Source organism: Monocercomonoides exilis (assembly GCF_001643675.1).
Source record: "Monocercomonoides exilis strain PA203 chromosome Unknown scaffold14-1859848, whole genome shotgun sequence".
Classification (NCBI taxonomy): Eukaryota; Preaxostyla; order Oxymonadida; family Polymastigidae; genus Monocercomonoides; species Monocercomonoides exilis.
The window spans coordinates 81963-103391 of NW_027150559.1; the positions used below are offsets into that span (position 1 = coordinate 81963).

The 21429-nt window shown below is 33.6% G+C and overlaps 6 protein-coding genes across 6 annotated transcripts; 4 read left to right on the forward strand and 2 right to left on the reverse strand.

The window, feature by feature from the left end:
- Positions 1–37: 37 nt before the first annotated feature.
- On the reverse strand, positions 38–2052 carry MONOS_13595 (uncharacterized protein). Its single transcript, XM_067866309.1, has 2 exons — positions 1874–2052; positions 38–1830 (listed from the first exon to the last, which is right to left on the reverse strand). Exons 1-2 carry the CDS (start codon positions 1985–1987, stop codon positions 67–69), a joined length of 1878 nt encoding a protein of 625 aa, XP_067730200.1. The 5' UTR covers positions 1988–2052; the 3' UTR covers positions 38–66.
- A 136-nt stretch (positions 2053–2188) lies between these two features.
- On the forward strand, positions 2189–4920 carry MONOS_13594 (putative 5' nucleotidase family protein). The gene is made up of 3 exons (XM_067866308.1): positions 2189–2298; positions 2359–2501; positions 2592–4920. The coding sequence occupies exons 1-3, from the start codon at positions 2208–2210 to the stop codon at positions 4359–4361; spliced, it is 2004 nt and encodes a 667-aa protein (XP_067730201.1). The 5' UTR covers positions 2189–2207; the 3' UTR covers positions 4362–4920.
- Positions 4921–5172: 252 nt separating this feature from the next.
- Positions 5173–7265, forward strand: MONOS_13593 (putative Rab GDP dissociation inhibitor beta). Its single transcript, XM_067866307.1, has 5 exons — positions 5173–5222; positions 5342–5480; positions 5533–5615; positions 5675–6008; positions 6072–7265. The coding sequence occupies exons 1-5, from the start codon at positions 5192–5194 to the stop codon at positions 6949–6951; spliced, it is 1467 nt and encodes a 488-aa protein (XP_067730202.1). The 5' UTR covers positions 5173–5191; the 3' UTR covers positions 6952–7265.
- Positions 7266–7401: 136 nt separating this feature from the next.
- MONOS_13592 (putative coiled-coil domain-containing protein 94) lies at positions 7402–11096 on the forward strand (the record flags this gene model as incomplete). The annotated part of the gene is made up of 6 exons (XM_067866306.1): positions 7402–7716; positions 7786–7941; positions 7992–8093; positions 8154–8254; positions 8348–8818; positions 9140–11096. The coding sequence occupies 6 exons, from the start codon at positions 7402–7404 to the stop codon at positions 11094–11096; spliced, it is 3102 nt and encodes a 1033-aa protein (XP_067730203.1).
- A 5542-nt stretch (positions 11097–16638) lies between these two features.
- On the forward strand, positions 16639–17094 carry MONOS_16079 (putative ISXO2-like transposase domain; the record flags this gene model as incomplete). The annotated part of the gene is made up of 1 exon (XM_067868989.1): positions 16639–17094. One exon carries the CDS (start codon positions 16639–16641, stop codon positions 17092–17094), a length of 456 nt encoding a protein of 151 aa, XP_067730204.1.
- Positions 17095–17576: 482 nt separating this feature from the next.
- MONOS_16080 (uncharacterized protein) lies at positions 17577–18952 on the reverse strand (the record flags this gene model as incomplete). The annotated part of the gene is made up of 2 exons (XM_067868991.1): positions 17577–18590; positions 18641–18952. 2 exons carry the CDS (start codon positions 18950–18952, stop codon positions 17577–17579), a joined length of 1326 nt encoding a protein of 441 aa, XP_067730205.1.
- Between the last annotated feature and the right edge of the window lie 2477 nt (positions 18953–21429).

A 21429-nucleotide genomic window follows, 5' to 3' on the forward strand; every position in this document is an offset into this window, starting at 1 on the left:
ATTAAAAAAAAAATATGCGCCCATAACATTTATCATGAAGTATCATATTGGATATAAATCGAATATCTATAAAAACAAAAAAGAAGGATGTCGGTCAAGCGGAACGTTGGCAACAGGTTGAAAAGGTGACTGAAAAGTTGACAAAGTCTCATTATTTTTCGATCTTATTGAATATGAAATTAGAGAAGTATTTAAACATGATGAATTGCTTAACTTTTCATTAGATAACGTATTTGATTGGTCGAACACAAATGTCGCAGCAGAAGAAGCATGAATTGATGATGGTGAAGATAAACAAGATGCCGGCGCTTTAAATGGTTCTAAAAACGAGTTTTTTTGATTGCACGTTTTGTATTCTGGATTGCGTAATGTTGTCATTCCACATTTATCATCAGACCATTCCATTAATGTTGATGGAGTTGTTGGCTCTGAATAGACTTTTTGTGATGATTTTTGATGAAACTCCGACGGAGCGTGAAAATCACGTAAAGGCAGAGGAAAAGTTGATTGAGTCTGCAAAAAGGGATTTTGCTGCAATGTTTCACTGTTGGTATTTGATTGATGAATTGAATGAGAAGAGGCTGAGTCAAAAATCGGTAAAGCAACCGAAGGCGACACGTCAAACAAAAACTGATTCTTTGAAGAAGCTTCGGCTTTTTCCACTTTCTTGTTTGAAGCTGATTGAAGTTCCGAATGAAATGAGCGATGAGGAGGTGTCATAACGGGACAGGTTTGAGATGAGCAATTTTGGTGAAATGGATTTGAAGAAGATGATGATTCATTTGCAAAGAAATGAGATTGAGGCATTTTGCTGTCTTGATCTTTCTTTTCAAATAAAATGGCTTTATCTTTATTCGATAAAGAACTATTTGAACCAATTTCTGTGAAATGACTCGATGTTAAGTCGCATCTTGATTGAGAATTAACTTTTGATGTTGAAAATTCATCTATTAAAGGATGCGTCGTTGAGAAGCAATGTTTCTTTGGCAAGGAAGCAACTGCATCAGGACGAGTGGACACTGAAGAGTGTGGCTTGTTTGAGATGTGCTTGAAAGAAGATGCTGGAAGAGATGCAACCCGATTGTGTTTGGAAAGCGATCTTTTGACTGTTTTCTGCAGCACATCCAAATACTTCGAACTTGCAGAAGGAGAAATGGTGGTTGATAACTCATCGATGCCGGAATGAAATAATGGATACGGTGGAGCAGATGCAATTTGAGGTAAAACATCTTCGCATACGAAAATGCAACTTTCAACTTGTGGCTGAGATTTTATGTGATTTATTAACGAGGAATATATTTCCCATGGAGGCGAAGAAGATCGCAAAGAACGCTCGTTCACTGAAAATCCTCTTTCTGAAGCATTAAATTTACCTTTTTCGAATTGCTCGGAAGCATGGGTTTTCCTATTTAGATAATTTGACCGTTGATCTGGCTTGCAAGTGTTGTAAGGTTGCATTTTCTTCATTTGAAACTCTTCTTGGCTTTTTTGGCATGTCGGTTTCAATGCTCGCATTTTTGATATGAATCCACTTTTTTCGCTTGATTTCTTAGTTACACAAAAATCTGCGTCAGAAAGTTGGCATTTTTCAGTTTGAGTTGATTTTTCTTCAGCTAAATTTGTCTTTGTAAATTTTTCATTCTGTTGTGATTGGTCAATAATGCCTGGATCTTCTGTAACGTTCGGAGGCAACGAAGGCACTACAATGCCAATTGTTTTTGTCAAGTTGTCGAAAATTTGATATGAATTACGTCTTCTTGAAGCTTCTAATTCTTTGATACTTTCCTGTAAAGAACATAAATCTGAGCGATATTTCCCTGTTTTATCGTCCTTTTTAAAGATACGATTATTATAAAGTTAATATAACTCATACAAAATTTTCTTGTAAATCCTCCAAATTTTTCAGTGATTGATTAAGGATTTCATCATTACTCAAAGAATTATCAAAAGCATCCGTTCCAAAATGTGTTCCATCTTTCACATTCATAATTTTTATTTTGCCTAAATCAAAGTGGATAAACAAAAAATCCTGATTACAGGTCTCTTTAAATTCTTTAAATGAAAAGATTTTTGAAAAATCAAGTATTATATCCTATTTTTTAAAAATATTGTCTTTCAATAAATTGTCACAAACTGATATTTTACATTCAATTTTCTCTATTTTTTTAACAATTTGATCATAAAGCCCATATTACATATATAAAAACATGTTTGTTGGGTTTTTAGTTTTGTTCGTTGCTGCTTCTGCAACAAATGATGATAATAAGCTCAAATTTATTATTTATCATACAAACGATGGTTTGCCAAAATTTTTGTGAATATTTTGTTTTTAATCAATATTGATTGGGAAAATTGAAGTTCATGGATGGGTAAATGGAGATAAGCATGTTCCAGAGAGAGATGCTTTATTGTCCGATTATCAAAATCTTATTGAACATAGAAAGGCAGCGTTGACGGATGACGAACACTTTTTTGCATTTGATTCTGGAGACTGGACTCAGGTCTTGTTTTTCCTTTGAAAAATGAAATATTTGTATCTTAAAAATAATATTGTTTCTTCAATTTTTGTATTTATTCATTAAAAAATTCAGGGAACTGGATTGAGCGATGCGACAAGCATTCCAGGTGAATTCATTTTTGATCTTGCAAAGAACATGACAATCGATGTTATGACAGCAGGAAATCATGAACTTTATCAAGATGCTTGCATTAACAATATTGCTGATAAAGTCTTGAATGAATTGGGTGACAGATACGTCACTGCAAATGTTATTCGTAAAAAGGATAACAAGCAAATTGGTAAAAGCTACAGAACATTCGATATTGTAAATTTTGGAAATGTTACAGCGTTTGGATTTATATTCAACTTTCAAGGAGGATCAAACAATATTACAGTCACAAAAATGGAAGAAGTATTAGAGAATAATAAGAATGGATGGGTTAAAGATGCTTTAAGCGTTCAGAATTTGAGATTTTTGGTTTGTGTTGCACATCTTCCACCAACTCCAGAAGATGGTAATCCGGATGAATCAGCATTAATTTTGACAAAATTGCACGACATTGTGAAAGAGATACTTGGGCACGATCTTCCAGTATTGTTTTTTGGGGGACACGATCACGGGACTTACAACAGAACGATTAACGATGATTATTTGGTTGAAAGTGGCTGCTTCTTTAAGAAAGTTGGACAAGTTACGTTTGAGATGCCGAGGCAGTATGATGCAAACACAAACAAATTCGAAAACCTGAAAGTGAATTATATCGAAACAAATGTAAAGAAAATGCAGGAACATCTTGGAATCAGTGCAGACAAATGGGAGACAGAAACCGGAAAGGCGATGAAGGCAGCGATAAAGGCCAAATACTCAGAATTGAATCTTGACAAGCCGATCGGCTGCTCACCTCAAGATTTCACACGCGAATACAACGACAAGGCAGAAAACTCGCTGTACTATCTCCTTGTCAACAAAGTGTATCCCACAGAAAAGCCCCTCGTCCACGCCGACAGTAACAACATTGTGATGTTCACGACCAACAGCGGGTCTCTTCGTTCTCCGCTGAGCAAAGGAGAATTCACATACGACGATGTGATCTCGATTGACCCCTTCCAGAACACATTCACAGCCATCCGCGACATCCCAGGCACGTTCTACCACAAGCTGTACAATGGCAAAGTGGAAGTGATGAATGCGCTGATGAACAGCGAGGAGAGAGAGGCTGAGATTATGAGAGAGCGTGCTGCGAAGGGCATTGTGCAGAACTGGGGCGAATTTGCAGACGGACATGTGATGAAGACGAAGGAGATGAACAGTCTTCTGAAGTTTGCAGAAGAGAACAGAGGAAAACTGCTGAACAGCGAGATCAAGCAGCTGGAGTGGCTGCTGAACGGCGATCTTCATCCGACCAATCCGTTCTATGATTCTGAGCTGCCCTTTGAAGCAGACCCGCAGGAGACAGACTTCAAGACGCGGTATGCGCTGACGAATGTGGACATTCCGAACTCTGACGATGTGAAAGTGGACATCATCACGAACTCGTATGACGGGCCACGCATTTTCAGGGCGTTGGGCAAGTACAACTTCCAGGGTACGTTGGAGAAGACAGAGAATGACACGATCAATGTGCTCATTCACTACCTCCAGAACAACTTCAAGTGCGAGCCAGAGAACAAAGACGACCCCGCAAAGGACAAAAAGAAGGCGGTGCCGTATATCATTGGGGGTGTTATCGGAGGGACAGTGGTGATTGCTGTGATTGTGGTTGTGGTTGTGGTGGTTGTGAGGAGGCAGAGGAAGAAGAAGATGAACAGAGACCAAGTGCTGGACTCTCTTCTGGAAGGCGACTCCTACCGCCAGAAGTAGAGAGAGGGGAAATATCAAACAGCATTGCTCTGTTTATTGTTTTCAGCCTTTATCTATGGCTTCATTGGTTTGAGTTATTGAAATAATAAAAAATACATTTTATATGGTTTGTGATTTTTGACGCTGATTCTTTTGGGAAATCAGAAAGTTGTCAGTTAATAAAAATAAACAAACACAAATAAAAGTCATGTTTTTATCTGCAATTTGCATTGTATTCTCCCACATTCCTTTCTTTTTTGCTATCATTTTCCATAATTGCTTCTTATGTTTATTTTTCATTTTTTTGGACTTTATTTAACTCCAAAGCTCACCTTCCTTTTGTCGATGGGTTCTATCTTCACTTTTTTTTTTAATCCGCACTTTCAATTTTTAGAAATATAGATAATATTATCTTTAAACCTAATCTGAAAAGAGTTTCTGTCTTTATTCTTTTTCTGCCTTTTGTTATCAAATTGAACTTCTTTTTAATTTTCATATCAAATGACTCAAAATCCATTCCTCAACTTACAAATGTGATCAAAACAATAAGATAAAATTTTCATTTTTTCCAAATGCAAAAGACAAATCATATTTCTGATAATATATTATAAAACTTTGAGTAATGCTAAGTTTATTTAAAAGTCTTTGTCATAAAAAATAGGTTTCAAATATGGATATTTCCTTCAATTTTGAACGCAGGAAGGATAATTCTTTGGATCGTGTCTTTCCATCAATAATTCACAACATATTTTATAATATAACTGATTATTTTTCTTAAAAAACATAGTTAGAAATTGTGAAAATGTTATCTATTTATGGGAAAATTACCCTTAACTGATAATTATTCGATCATGGACGAAGAATACGAAGTTATAATTCTTGGTTGGGGCTTTGTTTAACATTAAATTTTATATTGATTAAATTGAAATGTTTTTCATGTGTTTTTTTATTGGGAATGAACTTCGACACTTATATATAAAACATTGATTTAATTTGATCAGGAACTGGATTGACTGAGTGCATCCTTGCTGCTATTTTGTCATGCCATGGTAAAAAAGTGTTGCACATTGACAGAAATGAGTATTATGGTGGTGATTGCGGTTCATTGTCATTAGATCAGACATTTGCAAAATTCCGAGGGTTTTGTTAACTCTTATATATTTTTCTGGGTTTAGTTTTCTATTTTTTCCAGACCAGATGTGAAACCACCAGCAGCATTGGGACGCTCACGTGACTACAACATTGATCTTGTCCCCAAGTTCCCTCTTTCAAAAGGTTTGAAGTTTTTTCGAAAAAAAGAACTTTCAATTTATTCTTCAATTTGTTTTTCGCAGGAAACATCATGAAAGCTATTGTCCATACTGGTTGCAATAGATATCTTGAATTCCACAGATGCAAAGGTGCATTTTTGGTTAAGAAAGACAAGCCATATAAAGTCCCATCAACAACTGGAGAAGCTGCAACAACAGGTCTTGTTGGAATGTTCCAAAAACCAAAACTTGTTAAGTTTTTGGAATTTGTTAGCAAATGTGATGCTGATTCAAAAGATACATGGCAAGGAATGGAACTTGACAAGATTCCAATGAAAGATGTTTTCAAGAAGTTTGACCTTAACAAAGACACATGCGAATTTGTTGGACATGGAATGGGTCTCCACCTTAATGAACAGTTTGTTCTAAACTTTTATTGCTTGCAATTTTATTTTATTTTATTTTATTTTTTTCCCTGCAGATACTTGGACGAGCCTGCTTTGCCAACCGTTATGAAGATTCGTCTTTATGGATTGAGTGTTGCTACATATGGAGAGTCTCCTTATTTGTATCCAAAATACGGTATTGGTGAAGTCGGACAAGGCTTTGCCCGTCTGTCAGCTGTGTTTGGAGCAGTGTACATCCTCAACTGCAATGTCGACAAGATTCTGTTTGATGAGAACGGAAATGTTCGTGGAATCTCTGCAGGCACAGAGACGCCCCGTGCACCTCGTCTGGTGATGGATCCATCATACTTCCCTGAATACTCCCGCTCCGTCGGCAAAATTGCACGTGCCATCTGCATCATGTCTCATCCAGTGAAGGACACTGACAATGCTGACAGTGGAATGATCATCATCCCACAATCACAGTGCGGGCGCCATCACGATGTGTATGTGTCATTCCTGTCATCTGCACATTGTGTGTGTCCCAAGGGCAAATTCTTGGCATTCGTGTCAACAACAGTCGAGACAGCCGAGCCAGAGAAGGAGCTTGCTGCTGGAATGAAGCTGTTGAACCCAGTTGATGAGTACTTCTTCCGCGTGTCCGAGTTGTATGCGCCCATCAAATCAGGAGACAAAAACATTCATGTTTCGAACTCGATCGATGCGACATCTCATTTCGAGACAGTCATGGACGATGTGTTCAGACTGTACAAGGAAGTCACTGGAGAAGACTTGGATCTCACAAAAGAGGCTGAGGAGCAGGAGAAGACAAGACAGGCAGCTGGATGCATCCCAATGGAATCCTCGTCAACTGCTGAGGCTTCGTCTTCGGCTACGCCTTCTTCAGCCACTCCAGAAGCTGAAGCTTCATCAGCTGCGCCAGCAAGTGAGTCTGGAGAAGAGAAAAAAGACTAAAGAATCCAAAGTCTGACAATTAGCTTGTGAAACAATATCCAGCTTTTCTAGAAATTTTTTGCAAATTTTTTAATTTTCAATTTTTATTTGATCTTATTTTGTTACGTTATTCATATTCCAAACAATCAAAGCACACTTCTTCGATGTTCTTTCTTTGTTGTCTGTTTTGTCTCACCGTCGAGTGCATTTCTAAGTTGAACTTATTTTAGCCTTTCTTATTTTCTTTTGCTAACGTTCAATGAGCAAATTGATTTTGAATTTATCATTACATTCGCTTTTGAACATTCTTGAAACGTCTTTTCAAAAAAAAAAATTTTTTTTTTCCATTTTTTTTGATTAAAATTTTAACTTTAAAGGATCAGAAATTGTTGGAAAAAAAAAACAACTTTAACAAAAAATGTCCAAATTTTATAAAGGGAGCAAACAATAAAGAAAAAATCTGCAACAAAAATGGCAGAAAGAAAAGCAATGCAAAAATATTATCCACCTGAATGGACTCCAAAAGATGGATCTCTAAATAAATTTCATGGGCAGCACCCCCTTCGGCAGCGTGCAAGCAAATTAAAAACTGAAGGAATTCTGGTAATTCGTTTTGAGATTCCTTTTAACATGTGGTGCGAAGAGTGCGGGTGCTTCATTGCTCAAGGAACTAGATTTAATGCAGAAAAGAAGACAGTTGGATCGTATTTAAGCACAAAAATTCTAAGTTTCAAAATGAATTGTGATAGCTGCCACAATGAGATTGAAATTCAAACTGATCCACAGGTGTTCGAGAATTTGATGACTTATATCCTGACAATTTAATTTTACATATTTTTGTTTTAATTGATACAGCATCAAAGATATGTTGTTACAAAAGGTGGAAAACAAAAATCTCAAGATTTTGACGCAGCTGATGCAGAAACAATGATGCTATCATCTGTCGAGGAAAGAATCAAACTTAAAACCGATGCTCTGTATGCATTAGAACATTTTGAAGAAGATAAAAAGGTATGACTGCTTCAAAATTTTTCATAATTAAACTTTATTGTTGAATGTAGAAAGCTTTGGAAGATAGTGAGGCAGTTGGGAAAATGCTTGAATTGATGAAAACTAAAGAAAGCTATTTTGATTTGAATGAAAGTGTTCGGAAACGTTTCAGAGTTTGATCAATAATTCACATTTTTTTCAAATAAGATTCTTTTTTTAAATGGATATCAAAGAAAGTGCATCGTGATGATAAAGACATTGAAAAAAGAAATAAAATAAAATCGTCTTTTCGTCTATTGCCATCTTCAGCAGATGATGAAGAAGCAGGAAAGAAGTTTGCTCTTCTTTATTTACTTACATTTAACTGATATGAAACATCTTCTTTATTGTTTCCATGTTTTAAAAATATCTACGATCCATAAATAAGTGTTGTGTTCAAGCACAAATCCCCTTCATCTCAGCTACCAAAATCATTTCGAACCAAATCAATGATTCATTCTTTTCCTTCTCTGTCCCATCATCAAAGCTCATCTCAACCTTCAACTGAATTGGAAAGTTCAAAATCAAAATCGCTTGTTCCTCCATCACTTTTAAGCTCAACTTCACAGAGCGAATCTCTTCTTTCTCTTGCTCCTTCTGCTACTCCATCATCATCAAAATCTAAATCCTCATCAAGCATTATTTCGTCTTTATTTGACTCATTATCAAAAAGTAGTGAAAAGAAAGAGAAATGTACAAATACAGAAGATACCAAAAAAGATGTTATTGACTTGGAAGACAAGGTTGATCCATGTTCTAAAAGAACAAAAGAAATGAGACAAAAAGAAAGAGAGAATGAAACATCTAAAGTCGATGAAATAGATTTTACTGACAATATTTCAAGTAATACTTCTATGATGTTTGGATCAAAGCGAATGAAATTTGAAAATGGATGAACTTTTTTTGTGAGCGTGTGTATGATATTTACAATGATGATCCTTTCGGGTATATAGATACAAATAATATTAGTTCAAAATACAGAATTATTATGTATCTGAATCCGTCAACCTGCTTTTATGTTAAAATCACAGCTAGGTCATCATCACTGACATATTATTTTTCGAGTATTTTTTTCTGATGATGAGATGTTGAATAAATGTTTTGTGAACATGATCAAAAAATGTATTTTTCGAATTTTTGTTTGAATATTTTTAATGTCACAAAGTTTCAAACACTCTAGGCCTCTTGAAGAGATTTATAAAATTATAGACAAGGAAACAACTGTTAAAGGCCTTGGATGCCAAGCTGATATTTCTCTTCCAAAAGCAAAACTTCGAACTGTTTTGAAAATTGACTATTCCCCTTCTATGCCTTTTAGAAACGCGCAAAATCAAATTTTAATTGATTTAACTGATGATTATGATGAAAATTCTAGTGTTTCGTTGCAAAGATATTATTCTCCAGAACGTAATTCGGATCAATCCGTTGGGAGAAATTCAATAACGTATGGTGAAATGAGAAAATCTTCGGTTCAACAGATTATCAATGAGATTAATGCATTAAGTGAACAATATAGATTTAAAGAAGATTCTGTTTTTGTAGATATTGGATCGGGCCTGGGAAAGATAGTTTTCCATGCTTTTCTTTCAACTCCTTCTTCAGAATGTTGGGGAGTTGAAATTGTTCGAAAAAGAAATGACTTTGCTGAATCAATGAAGCCAAAGCTCATGGAAATTCTTGAAAAGCATGATAATGATCCTGATATTGTATGTCTTGGTATTGCTAACGATGAGCGGCCATCACCAAAGCATGAGCCAATATTTTGCGACTTGACATCGCCACCACTTCACGATGAAGAGGAGGAGCGTAAATCCGTTGCTTCTTCATCTGAATGCACATCGTCATCGACTCTTTCAATTGATCATACACCCACTTCACCTTCCACTTCGAACACATCTACTCAAGTATTTGACATTTCTGATTCAACGGAACAACCAGTTTCCATTCCAGCAATAAGAACTTCATCACCTCTATCATCTTCATCAACATCACCAATTCCGTTTCCACATTCATCAGCATCAAGTTCATCATCTCCTTCTCCTTCTCCAACTCCATCTCCTTCTTCTCATTCATTTCCTTATGTATTTACATCAACACCTCCATCGCCAACTCTTCCATTTCCACGCAGAAAGGCACAAGAAGTGGAAACGAAAATTCATTTTGTGTGCGATGACTGTGTTAGATGGCTAATGGACACTGATGTTGAGCCAACTCATATCATAATGTATGATAAGGTCTTTTCACAGCACACATACAAGCGCCTTCTGAATGTTTTGGAGAAAGTTGTTCCGTTCAAAATTCTTGTCTCTTTTCAGACGCCTGACTTTTTGTACAGAAACGGCTTGCGTTCTATTCAAAAGATGAAGCGTGTCTCTGTCACGACAACTGGAAACGAAGGATTTAGTTGCTTCATTTATGCGCGAACAAGGAAAGTTGGAGAGAGCGAAGACCCAAAAACAAAGGAGTCAGAAACAGTTGACTCCGAATTGAGCGCGAATGCAGATGAACAGAGCAACAAAGAAGAGCAGTCGCACTCACAAGATTCTTCATCAAAACAGGGAGCGGAGGCAGATTCTCAAGCGAGCGGTGAATTCGCTGCTCATGAAAAAGAAAAGAACGAAAAAGAGTCGCTTGATTTGTCTGTGAAAGAAAACAGAATTAAATGGAAGAGAGATTTAATGGCTTTGGATTGTGAGAAAGTTTCGGATAAACTGGCAAAAATATTTGAAGATGTGTATGAAGAAGAGGAAAAGAAGATGAAAGAAGACATTTACCAAGCAAAGCAGGAACGCAGAAAAAGGGAGGCACTTCGAAGAGAGCAGCGGAATGCTGAAGGATCGAAAAAGAACAGCAAACAAAAATCGAAGTTTAAGTTCGTATCCAACATGGGTTTAATCAATTCTCTTACCAAAAGCAAGCTCCGTTTGAATAAAGCCAAGCAGACGAAAACATTTCGTTTCCAATCGCGTTCGAACCAGCGAAAATCAAAATCAAGCAAAGAAAATAACTCTGGGTCAATTATTACTGTTTCTGATAGTGAGAGTTCGAGTGAGATAATCTCAGACTTTTTATCTGATGATAGAGAGGACGATGCCGATGAAGATATCAAGAAAATTGACATTGAAAAAATTGATTAAACTTCAAAAGTCATCGAAATTCACTTTTAGCAATAAATAAAAGATAAATTGCAATAGATGAATATTTCGATTCATTCTCAAATATTTTTGTAGTCATCTGCATTTACAAAGTGCTAAAGTGTTTGTCTTCTGAGCTTAATGTTCGGTTTGTACCAATTAATTAATGGCTTAAATGTTACAGCGTAAATGAAGAATAATCCTGCTTGCACCAGATTTTAATTCTCAATTTTATTTGTTAGCAGCTGGATTGAAAGAAACAATACATAGTTGGGACAAATCTTTTAATAAACAATTTTAATGTGAGTCATTGCGACAACTATTATGTTAGTAATGCGATAAAGGAAAGAAGATTCTTGTGAAATTTATATGAAAAAATCAGATCTCACCCTTTTTATAAACAATTTTAATCAATAATGAATAATTCTCGTTTTTGGAAGTATTTCAAAGGTTTTAACGGATTCAAAAAATCACAATAAATTCATTACATTTTAAAGTGTTGGGCATATGGTACTTATATGCCACTTTGCCAAATTAAAGATAAACTTTAGATCATATGTTTAAAGCACATTTGAAAAGATTATTCAATCGTTAATTAGTGGAAAAATCAGATTTTATTGAAAAAAATTTTGATCAACCCATTAAAAATTCAAAATATTTGTGCACAAAATTATCGGTTTTTTATTGATGAGTATATATATTATACCAAAAACATTAACGAATGCCAAATATTGGTATAATTCAAGTGTCCTGGTACCAATTGATCTGAACCATTAAAAATGACAAGTAAACTTTTGGAGATCTTTTTGAATGATGAAAAAACATGGAAATATGCTATTGAACATGATATATTTCCATCTTTCATGGAGTGCAGTTCATGCAAGAAAAAAATGATACTTCAACGGGACAACTCTTCTTGCAGAAGATTCAGATGCAAAAGCTGTAGAGTTTCTGTTAATGTGAAAAAAGGAACAATTTTTGAAAAAACTCGGTTACGTATATCAACATGTTTCATGTTAATACTGTTTTGGAATTGTGGATTGTCTCAGTTTCAGTCTTTAACACTCACTGGAATATCGTATCAAACAATTGTTGAATGGTACAGAATGATCAGGAGATCTGCAGAGTTGTTTTTGCTTAAACATCCAAGAATGATGGGTGGCGAAGGGAAAATCGTTGAAGTTGACGAAGCAATATGGAGGAGAAGAAAATATAAAAGAGGAAGGAGAAAAAAACAGATATGGATGTTTGGATTAATTGAACGCACAAAAGAAACTGAAGGAAAACTTAATGTTTTCATTATTAACAGGAGATCAGGCGAGATATAATCTAGTTGACAGACGATTTGAGCTAAAATACAAATAATAAATGAAAAGCGCTCTTTTTCTAATTATTTTAAAATTATTGCTATTTGGCGAAACTTTGTCTGTCATGTTCAGTTTTAAAAATGCTTAAAATAAAAAAATAATGGGTGTGATCATTGAATAAATTTGTTCCTTCGCATATTTCCACATGTCGCAAACTAATATTGATGAACTAGGCTGTGTGCAAATTTCTTGTTTATGTATGCTCATTTCTTCTGTTTTGTAGTTTAATTAATGTTGCACAGGTCGAAATTATCAAAACATGTTTGAATCTTAAGTAAGGACAAAATTTTGGAAAATAAGTTGATATATGTTTTTATAATGGATTGAAATGTTCTCATCAAAATTAGTGAATCGATTAAATACTGGTTTGATTTTGTTTCTTGAATATATAATTGATGATACTAATATTTTAAATTATTATTAATAAACAGGAAGTTGAATTGTCAGAGTGTATGTGCCTTATAGAATTCACGAAGCGTTGCGAATGATATCGCGAGATATTTTAATTGGAGCTGTTTAAAACTATATCATGAACAAAGAAATAGTTAAAGAGATTATTATTAAAGAAGCCAAGATGAATGGAGAAAAGATTGAAAAATTGGAAAAAGATTTTTCCAAATTAAATCTTTTGTTTTTCAATGAGTTTTCGTTGAAGCAGATATCAATATGAATGAATTGTCTCATAAAAGTTGAGTTGAATTAAGAGGAAAACAAAGAAGCACAAAAAGAAGCGGAAATAGCCTTGTTGGCTTTGATAACTTTAGGATTAAATGTATGAAAACTATTTTCTTTTTTATATTATTGATGTTTTCACCCCTCTTTTTTCAAAAGAAATTGGTAAAGAACTTAACTTCGTGAAATCAAGATCATGGAATGTTTAAAAGATCATCATAATCTCGCATAACTTGCATATCAGTCTGCTTGTGAGTTTTTGATTCACAGATAGGACACTGACAAAGGTTTGGATGAAGAGATCGTGAATGAACTGCATTTTGGAAGAGAGGCAGAAAGAAAGTTGGTAGAACAGATGATATGTGTGGATTGGAAGAAGTGAAAAGAAAATTATAAAGAGAAATAGGTAAAAAGCAGCAGAAGTGGAAGGAAAAAAGAAGAAAGCAGCAGAAGTGGAAGGAAAAAAGAAGAAAGCAGCAGAAGTGGAAGGAAAAAAGAAGAAAGCAGCAGATATTGAGAAATATGAGAATATTAACGAATTGTCATTTAGTTTGAAAGTGATTCTAATATCATTAAGTTGAAGATCAAGTTAATAGTATTTAGTAAATTATTATTTGTATTTTAACTATTTCTTTATTTGATACATTTTTTGATTTTATTTATGATACAATATTATTTCATTATTTTTGTAATTCGATTCCAGATTATTTTTAAATCTTTGTTTGATCAAGAAATTGATAATTTTTCGTAATTTTTCAAAATTTTATTTTGAAGTACCTTTAGCATCTTATTTGTTGATTTCACTTCACTGATTTAACTTTTTATTTCTCATTTTTTCGAATATGAAGATCAAAACTCAAATAATTCTATAAATCTATTTCAAACACTCTGTCTGAAATATAATGCCAACCAAAGCAGAAAATCAAAAGCAGTTTAAAAGATTGTTTCAAATATTTAAATCAGAAAAAGAAACAATTGATTGGCTTTTGGATCATAAGATATTGGAAAAAGACCGCTATTGTTGGAAGTGCCAAAAGAATATGAAAATCTACGTTTATGAAAATGAAACAAGTCGCTTTCGTTGCAAACACAAACAAGTCAAAATTTCAAAAAATACAAATTTTGAAAAATTCAGATTCAAAATTTGTAATATCTGTTTGATGGCTTTATGTTTTTTGGTCGGCATTTCTCAAACACATTGCAGCTTCATTTGTGGAAAATCAAACATTTCTGTGATGCATGCTTATGATTCTTTTCGAAAGTGCATATCAAAATTTTACATGGAAAATCCGCGAATTATTGGAGGAAAAGGAACTGAAGTGGAAATTGATGAAGCAATATTTCCAAAAAGAAAATACAATAGAGGAAGAACAAAAAGGCAAAATTGGATCATTGGAGGAATTGAACGTCCTAAAAAAAAGGGTCAAAAATCCAATCTGTTTTTAATTCCTGTTTTGAAAAGATCACGAGAAATACTGCATCAAACGATCAAAAGTTATGTGAAGGAAAAAACCAAAATATTCACGGATTGTTGGAGGGGATATAATAATTTGAATGGAGCTGGATACACGCATTTAACTGTCAATCACAAAAAAAGATTTGTAGATCCTATTACAAAGGCTCACACACAAAGAATAGAAAGTACTTGGAGCCTTCTCAGAAAATATCTTCCTCCATATGGTGTGAGACAAAAATATATGCAAGATTATTTAAATGTTTTCACATTTAAAGAAGCCCTTGTAACTCATTCATTAAATTTTTACACATTTTTGTAAATTTTGATTATTAAAGAATGTGAATTTTTTTCTCAATTATTTTTTTTAAATATTCTTCATTCCACTGATAATTAAATAAAATGAGATATGACAAATAAGAAGTTCATTTTCTTTTATTTATAAAGCTTTCATTAAACACTAATAATAAAAAATAAAATCAACAATCGGATTTATCAATTACAATAAAATATTTAACATTCTCATAATTTCAATCTCTATTTAACGATACATTTTTAATAAATGTTTAAAGCGATTTATATGACAAATAATCAATATTTTAATTGAGGTCTCTCCATGCATCTTTATTATAGTCATTTCTAAAGCAATTTTTTTTTTCCTTCCACTTCTGCTGCTTTCTTCTTTTTTCCTTCCACTTCTGCTGCTTTCTTCTTTTTTCCTTCCACTTCTGCTGCTTTCTTCTTTTTTCCTTCCACTTCTGCTGCTTTCTTCTTTTTTCCTTCCACTTCTGCTGCTTTCTTCTTTTTTCCTTCCACTTCTGCTGCTTTCTTCTTTTTTCCTTCCACTTCTGCTGCTTTTTACCTATTTCTCTTTATAATTTTCTTTTCACTTCTTCCAATCCACACATATCATCTGTTCTACCAACTTTCTTTCTGCCTCTCTTCCAAAATGCAGTTCATTCACGATCTCTTCATCCAAACCTTTGTCAGTGTCCTATCTGTGAATCAAAAACTCACAAGCAGACTGATATGCAAGTTATGCGAGATTATGATGATCTTTTAAACATTCCATGATCTTGATTTCACGAAGTTAAGTTCTTTACCAATTTCTTTTGAAAAAAGAGGGGTGAAAACATCAATAATATAAAAAAGAAAATAGTTTTCATACATTTAATCCTAAAGTTATCAAAGCCAACAAGGCTATTTCCGCTTCTTTTTGTGCTTCTTTGTTTTCCTCTTAATTCAACTCAACTTTTATGAGACAATTCATTCATATTGATATCTGCTTCAACGAAAACTCATTGAAAAACAAAAGATTTAATTTGGAAAAATCTTTTTCCAATTTTTCAATCTTTTCTCCATTCATCTTGGCTTCTTTAATAATAATCTCTTTAACTATTTCTTTGTTCATGATATAGTTTTAAACAGCTCCAATTAAAATATCTCGCGATATCATTCGCAACGCTTCGTGAATTCTATAAGGCACATACACTCTGACAATTCAACTTCCTGTTTATTAATAATAATTTAAAATATTAGTATCATCAATTATATATTCAAGAAACAAAATCAAACCAGTATTTAATCGATTCACTAATTTTGATGAGAACATTTCAATCCATTATAAAAACATATATCAACTTATTTTCCAAAATTTTGTCCTTACTTAAGATTCAAACATGTTTTGATAATTTCGACCTGTGCAACATTAATTAAACTACAAAACAGAAGAAATGAGCATACATAAACAAGAAATTTGCACACAGCCTAGTTCATCAATATTAGTTTGCGACATGTGGAAATATGCGAAGGAACAAATTTATTCAATGATCACACCCATTATTTTTTTATTTTAAGCATTTTTAAAACTGAACATGACAGACAAAGTTTCGCCAAATAGCAATAATTTTAAAATAATTAGAAAAAGAGCGCTTTTCATTTATTATTTGTATTTTAGCTCAAATCGTCTGTCAACTAGATTATATCTCGCCGGAGATCAGAACGTGTTTTAATTCCACTTATCAAAAGAAGTGTTCTTCCTGGAACAACGATTATGTCAGATCAATGGAAAGGATATCGATCTCTTCCAAAGCATGGATATATTCATCTAACTGTTAATCATTCGAAAACGTACAAAAACAAAAAAACAAACGCATGTACAAATCTTATTGAAGGAACGTGGGCTAGGATTCGAAGATACATGCCAGTTCATGGAGTGAGGGAAGGATATATCGAGGAGTATTTAGCAGGATTCATATTTCAAAAAATACTCCACAAAACTTTGGAAGATTTGCTGCAAGCAATAAAGGATTACACTGATGATGAATACGTTCGCACAATTGAATCTTTGTATGACGAATCAGAAAGTGAGGATGAAGACTTGAATTCAGATGAAGACGAAAGCAAAGAAGAAAGCGAGGAAGAAAGCTTAAGTTTCGGTGCAGGAGATGGAGAAGATGCAAGTGACTTCGTCCCTGAAAAACGAACAAGAAAAGATTTTTTTCAATAATCTTTTCAATCAGTCCTTATTAAAGATAAGAATTTTATTCATATCGTATTTTTCTATTTCTATTTTCACGAAAATTGCATTTTAAAAAAGAGATCAAATCATTTATTAAATTAATATCAGTTTCTTTTGTAATAGGGTTTGCACAGAGTGCTTCTTTTAAGGGTTTTGACCAAAATTTTTAGGTTTTTCTTAGCAAAATTTTTTTAGGGTTAGGGTTGGCAATAAAAGAAAAATTTCAAATAGAACCCCATTAGTCGGGGTGGAAACCCGAGCCAGGGAGGAAACCCGAGCCAGTGATCTTTTCATGAATAAATATATTTTTTTCATTTTTTTGTTAATATTTTTGAAATTGAGTTTTTATTAATGCAATCTGATAAAAAAATACAATATTTCTTTATTGCACATGTTAAAAATATTCAATTGAATTGAAAGAAAAGAGAGATAATGAAAAATTAAGAAGAATAATAAAGATAAAAAGTTGTTCATCTAAAAAGGTTTTCAAGCCTATCGGAAGCTCTGTAAACTGCTCCATAAGATGCACCTTCAGGAGCTTTTTTTGGCTCAATTTCGGATTGAGCCCATACTGGAGGTGAATCTGGAAGGTGTCTGAGAATATCTTCTTTATTCACTGGCCACATTCCGCTCACTCTCCATGATGCGATAATCGTCTCTGGATAGCTTGCTGCAGCTATTCCATTTTTCAGAACTTTCACAAAGGCTTCTCTTCTCGCAGATGCTGAAGTAACCATGCCACAATCCTTTGATTTTGAAAAAACGCGCTTCATATTAGCAAAAATGAATTGATCGTTTGGCTGGAGAATGTGGGATGTATGAGATGGTAATTTTATCAAATCAATTAAGTTATCTCTGCATTCTTTCTTAATATCTTCCTGAAAATGGCCTACTCCTCCGTCCATAATAAGAGCTGCATGTCGAAAATTTTCTCCAATCTGATTCTTTTTTTTCAATATTTCCGGAAGAAAATATTTTCTAAATAATTCCAGAAATAGATTTGAAGTGAGATGTCCATTTGCAGTTGGTATAAAAATTTCAAGTGAGGTTGTAGCAAGTCTGTATTCGTTGGGAATTGTTTTTAATGGGATTAGAACTGGAGTAATATATCTGCAGCCATCCGCACTTGTCATAAATACGATGGTAGTAGAAGATGGAAGAGATGGCTCAGCAATAAAAGATGAAGGAGTAGAAGAAGATGATGCTACCAAATCTTGCTCCGCGTCGGAAAAGGATGTTGATGTTTCGTCGATATTAAAAATCAATTGTGGCAGAGGTTTTATTTGCTGCATATACAAATCATAACAATTAAAAAATGGATTTAAAACCATTTTGCATGTGTGCGCCACACGTCCAATTGGTAAAGCTTTCGGCTTGACCAGTTCAATTTTTGGATGTCTGGTTAAAAATCTATCAATCCAATGTTTGTCCACCTTTTTTGTATCTTCATCATCTTTTCGCTTCTTCAATAACAACTCGTTGGCCTAAATAAAAAAAATTGTTAAATAAAAATATAAAAACAATGCATTGAAACCATTTGCTCAATAAATTTCTTTGTTGGATTTTTTCCATTGCGCACATCTTCCAATATTTGCTGTTCAAAATCATCCTCTTCTGAAATGGTAAAAAGAGTCGGTCTTCCGCACTTTCTTATTTTTCTACCTTCGTTTCTTGCTTTGAGAGCTCTTTGTAATGATCCCCGTGATATTAATTTACACTCCTCAATTTCTCGCTCAGAAAAGTTCAAAAAGTCATAGGCATATATTGCTTTGATAGTGTCGTCTTCCATTGAACGCATTTCACTTGTAGCCAACAGCCTGGCCAAAGAGGGTTTAACCTTCTCCATTATGATCAAAAAACTTTATTTAAAAATTTTGATCAAAGTGGCTCGGGTTTCATCCCTGGCTCGGGTTTCCACCCCGACTAATGGGGGTGCGATAATGGTCTAGTGGTTGGTTGATGTCCGACCATTGTGCTAGGGTCTGGGTTCAATTCCCACTAGACCCTATTTATTTTTTGCTAATTTTTTATTGAATTTTTGGTACCAGCTCTCTTGAATCTTACCCAAATATTTAATCGTTTGATGGAAGAAAAACAGAATTTATTGAAGATTTTTTGCGATAATGGAGAAACCGTGCAATGGCTTCACGAAAATGTGATTAACACTATCAGAAGATGTCCAATAGCAACTTGTCGTTCATTAATAATTTTTATTACAGGAAGTGAAGGAAAATGGTTCTTCAGATGCCGCAAATGCCGAAAAGAAGTCTCTTATAGAACAGGAACTCCGTTCTCTAAATCTAAGCTTTCAATATCAAATCTTATTCTGATCCTTCACTTCTTCTACCATCATCTCAATATTAAACAAACATCATCTCTAACTTCATGCGAAAGACACAGTGTTTCTAATTATTATTGTATTTGTCGGAAAACATGTGCTCAGATGATTGGTGGAATTCAAACTCCCATAGGAGGTCCTGGCCGCATTGTGGAAATTGACAAAGCTGTTTGGAGAAGGCGAAAATACAAGAGAGGTTTTTATTCTTTTTCTATTTAAACTTAATTAAAAATTGAACTTTTTCGTTAGACTGTGCGAAGTTGCAAATATGGATTTTCAATGCTCAGAAACGCGGAGGAAAAGCATTTGTTTACCCAGTGGCAAACAGATCTGCTTCAGCATTAATTCTGTTAATAGGAAAATATATTCGTACAGGAACAGAAATTCACTCAGATTAATGGAAAGGATATTCTTCTTTGAGTGAGAATGAATTCACACACAAGACTGTTAATCATTCCGAGCATTTAGAAAGTTTTTTGTTTTCTTTTTTTATTGTCTTTTTTCATGAAATGTTATTTCTCACTTATTCAGATCTAATTTCCTGTGCTTGCACAAACCATATAGAAGCATTGTGGTCTGCGCTTCGTAAGTTCATACCTTCACATGGAGTGAGAATTAATAGAATGCAAGAATTTATCTATTCATTTTTGTTTTTCAGAAATCGAAAAGTTGATTTTTCCATTTTTGTGTCGAATGTTATGAAATACACTAATGAAGAATACAAAGCTCTTGAGGATGAAGCTTTTGGTCCAGAAGAAGAGGAAGAAGAGGCTGGAGCTGAAATGCTACACGAAGAAGAATCTTCAGAATCAGATTATGAACTTGAAACAGATACATCATAAGATGGGGCTGGGGATGGAGCTGATGCCTCTGAATGGGAGGCTGATAAATAAATACCGATTTTTCCACACATCATTCTTCTTAAAATAAAAAAACAACATGCTCTCTTTGATTATTTCTTTGTTTAATGAAGATTTGTGAGGTGGCTTATAAGAACCATTTGCCAAGTGTTGGGCATCCATTATTTTCTGACATGCCACATCAATTTTCTTTTAATCTGATTGTGAATTTTCAATGGAATCAAAAATTGAAAGCTGAATCGTTATTACGCATCCTTATTATGTTATGATTTCTAACAAATGTCTAAATTTTTTTGAAAAGTTCCATTTGTTTAATTTTCAAAAAAATAAAAATTTTCATATTTCTATCAAATTTCTGATTTCACTCACGAAACCACACACAAGCAGATAAAATAACGTTGTTAAGGATCTATTTCAATGGCAGCAAAATTTGGTGAGTGGGAATGGAAATTTGTTAGAAATATGAAAATTTTTATTTTTTTAAAATTAAACAAATGGAACTTTACAAAAAAATTTAGACAAATTTATAATTTGTTTTGGCATTTTTTTTGATAAAATGAAAATTTGAACGTAGCTTTTTAACTTCTTGGAAAATTCGGATTATTGTTGAGATTAAAAAGCTAAAAGGAAAGGTTAATAAAAAATCGTATTTGAACACTTTTTATATTTTTTGTTAACTGTGAATTATTTTAAAAAGGAAATTCAAACTTCGAAGTTGAAGGACTTGAGATTATTTGTTTTCAATAATTTTTGATGGTCAGATGTCCAATTCAATTATTTGATAAAATGTGTTGTTGAAACTCAAACAAAACTGCAAAGATGAAAGTGTGAAAAAGATTCTTATCGTGTTCAAAATATTTTTTCCCCCGAAAATACACCATTTATCGGGTTGCTTTTTCTAAATATTAACTCTTTTTTGAACAAAAACTATTATTTTTCAGAATTTTTCTGTCTTTTTATTACGTTTAATCTCACTTTTGTTTTGTTCTTCCAATTCTTTTGTTGCCTCTCTCACAAAATGCAACTCGTTTTCAATGACTCCTGCCAAAAATATTTTTTTTCATAATCATTCTTTCAAAAACTTCCAAGGTGATTGATTTGCAAAACATGTCAGATTGTGATGTT

Coding starts and splice junctions, on each gene's coding strand:
- MONOS_13593 (XM_067866307.1), top strand. CDS start 5,192: ATGGACGAAGAATACGAAGTTATAATTCTTG. Junction 5,616..5,674: donor CAAGTTCCCTCTTTCAAAAG/GTTTGAAGTTTT, acceptor TGTTTTTCGCAG/GAAACATCATGAAAGCTATT. Junction 6,009..6,071: donor GGTCTCCACCTTAATGAACA/GTTTGTTCTAAA, acceptor TTTTCCCTGCAG/ATACTTGGACGAGCCTGCTT.
- MONOS_13595 (XM_067866309.1), bottom strand. CDS start 1,987: ATGAATGTGAAAGATGGAACACATTTTGGAACGGATGCTTTTGATAAT. Junction 1,831..1,873: donor AGGATTTACAAGAAAATTTT/GTATGAGTTATA, acceptor ATCTTTAAAAAG/GACGATAAAACAGGGAAATA.
- MONOS_13594 (XM_067866308.1), top strand. CDS start 2,208: ATGTTTGTTGGGTTTTTAGTTTTGTTCGTTGCTGCTTCTGCAACAAAT. Junction 2,299..2,358: donor TATTTATCATACAAACGATG/GTTTGCCAAAAT, acceptor GGAAAATTGAAG/TTCATGGATGGGTAAATGGA. Junction 2,502..2,591: donor ATTCTGGAGACTGGACTCAG/GTCTTGTTTTTC, acceptor TAAAAAATTCAG/GGAACTGGATTGAGCGATGC.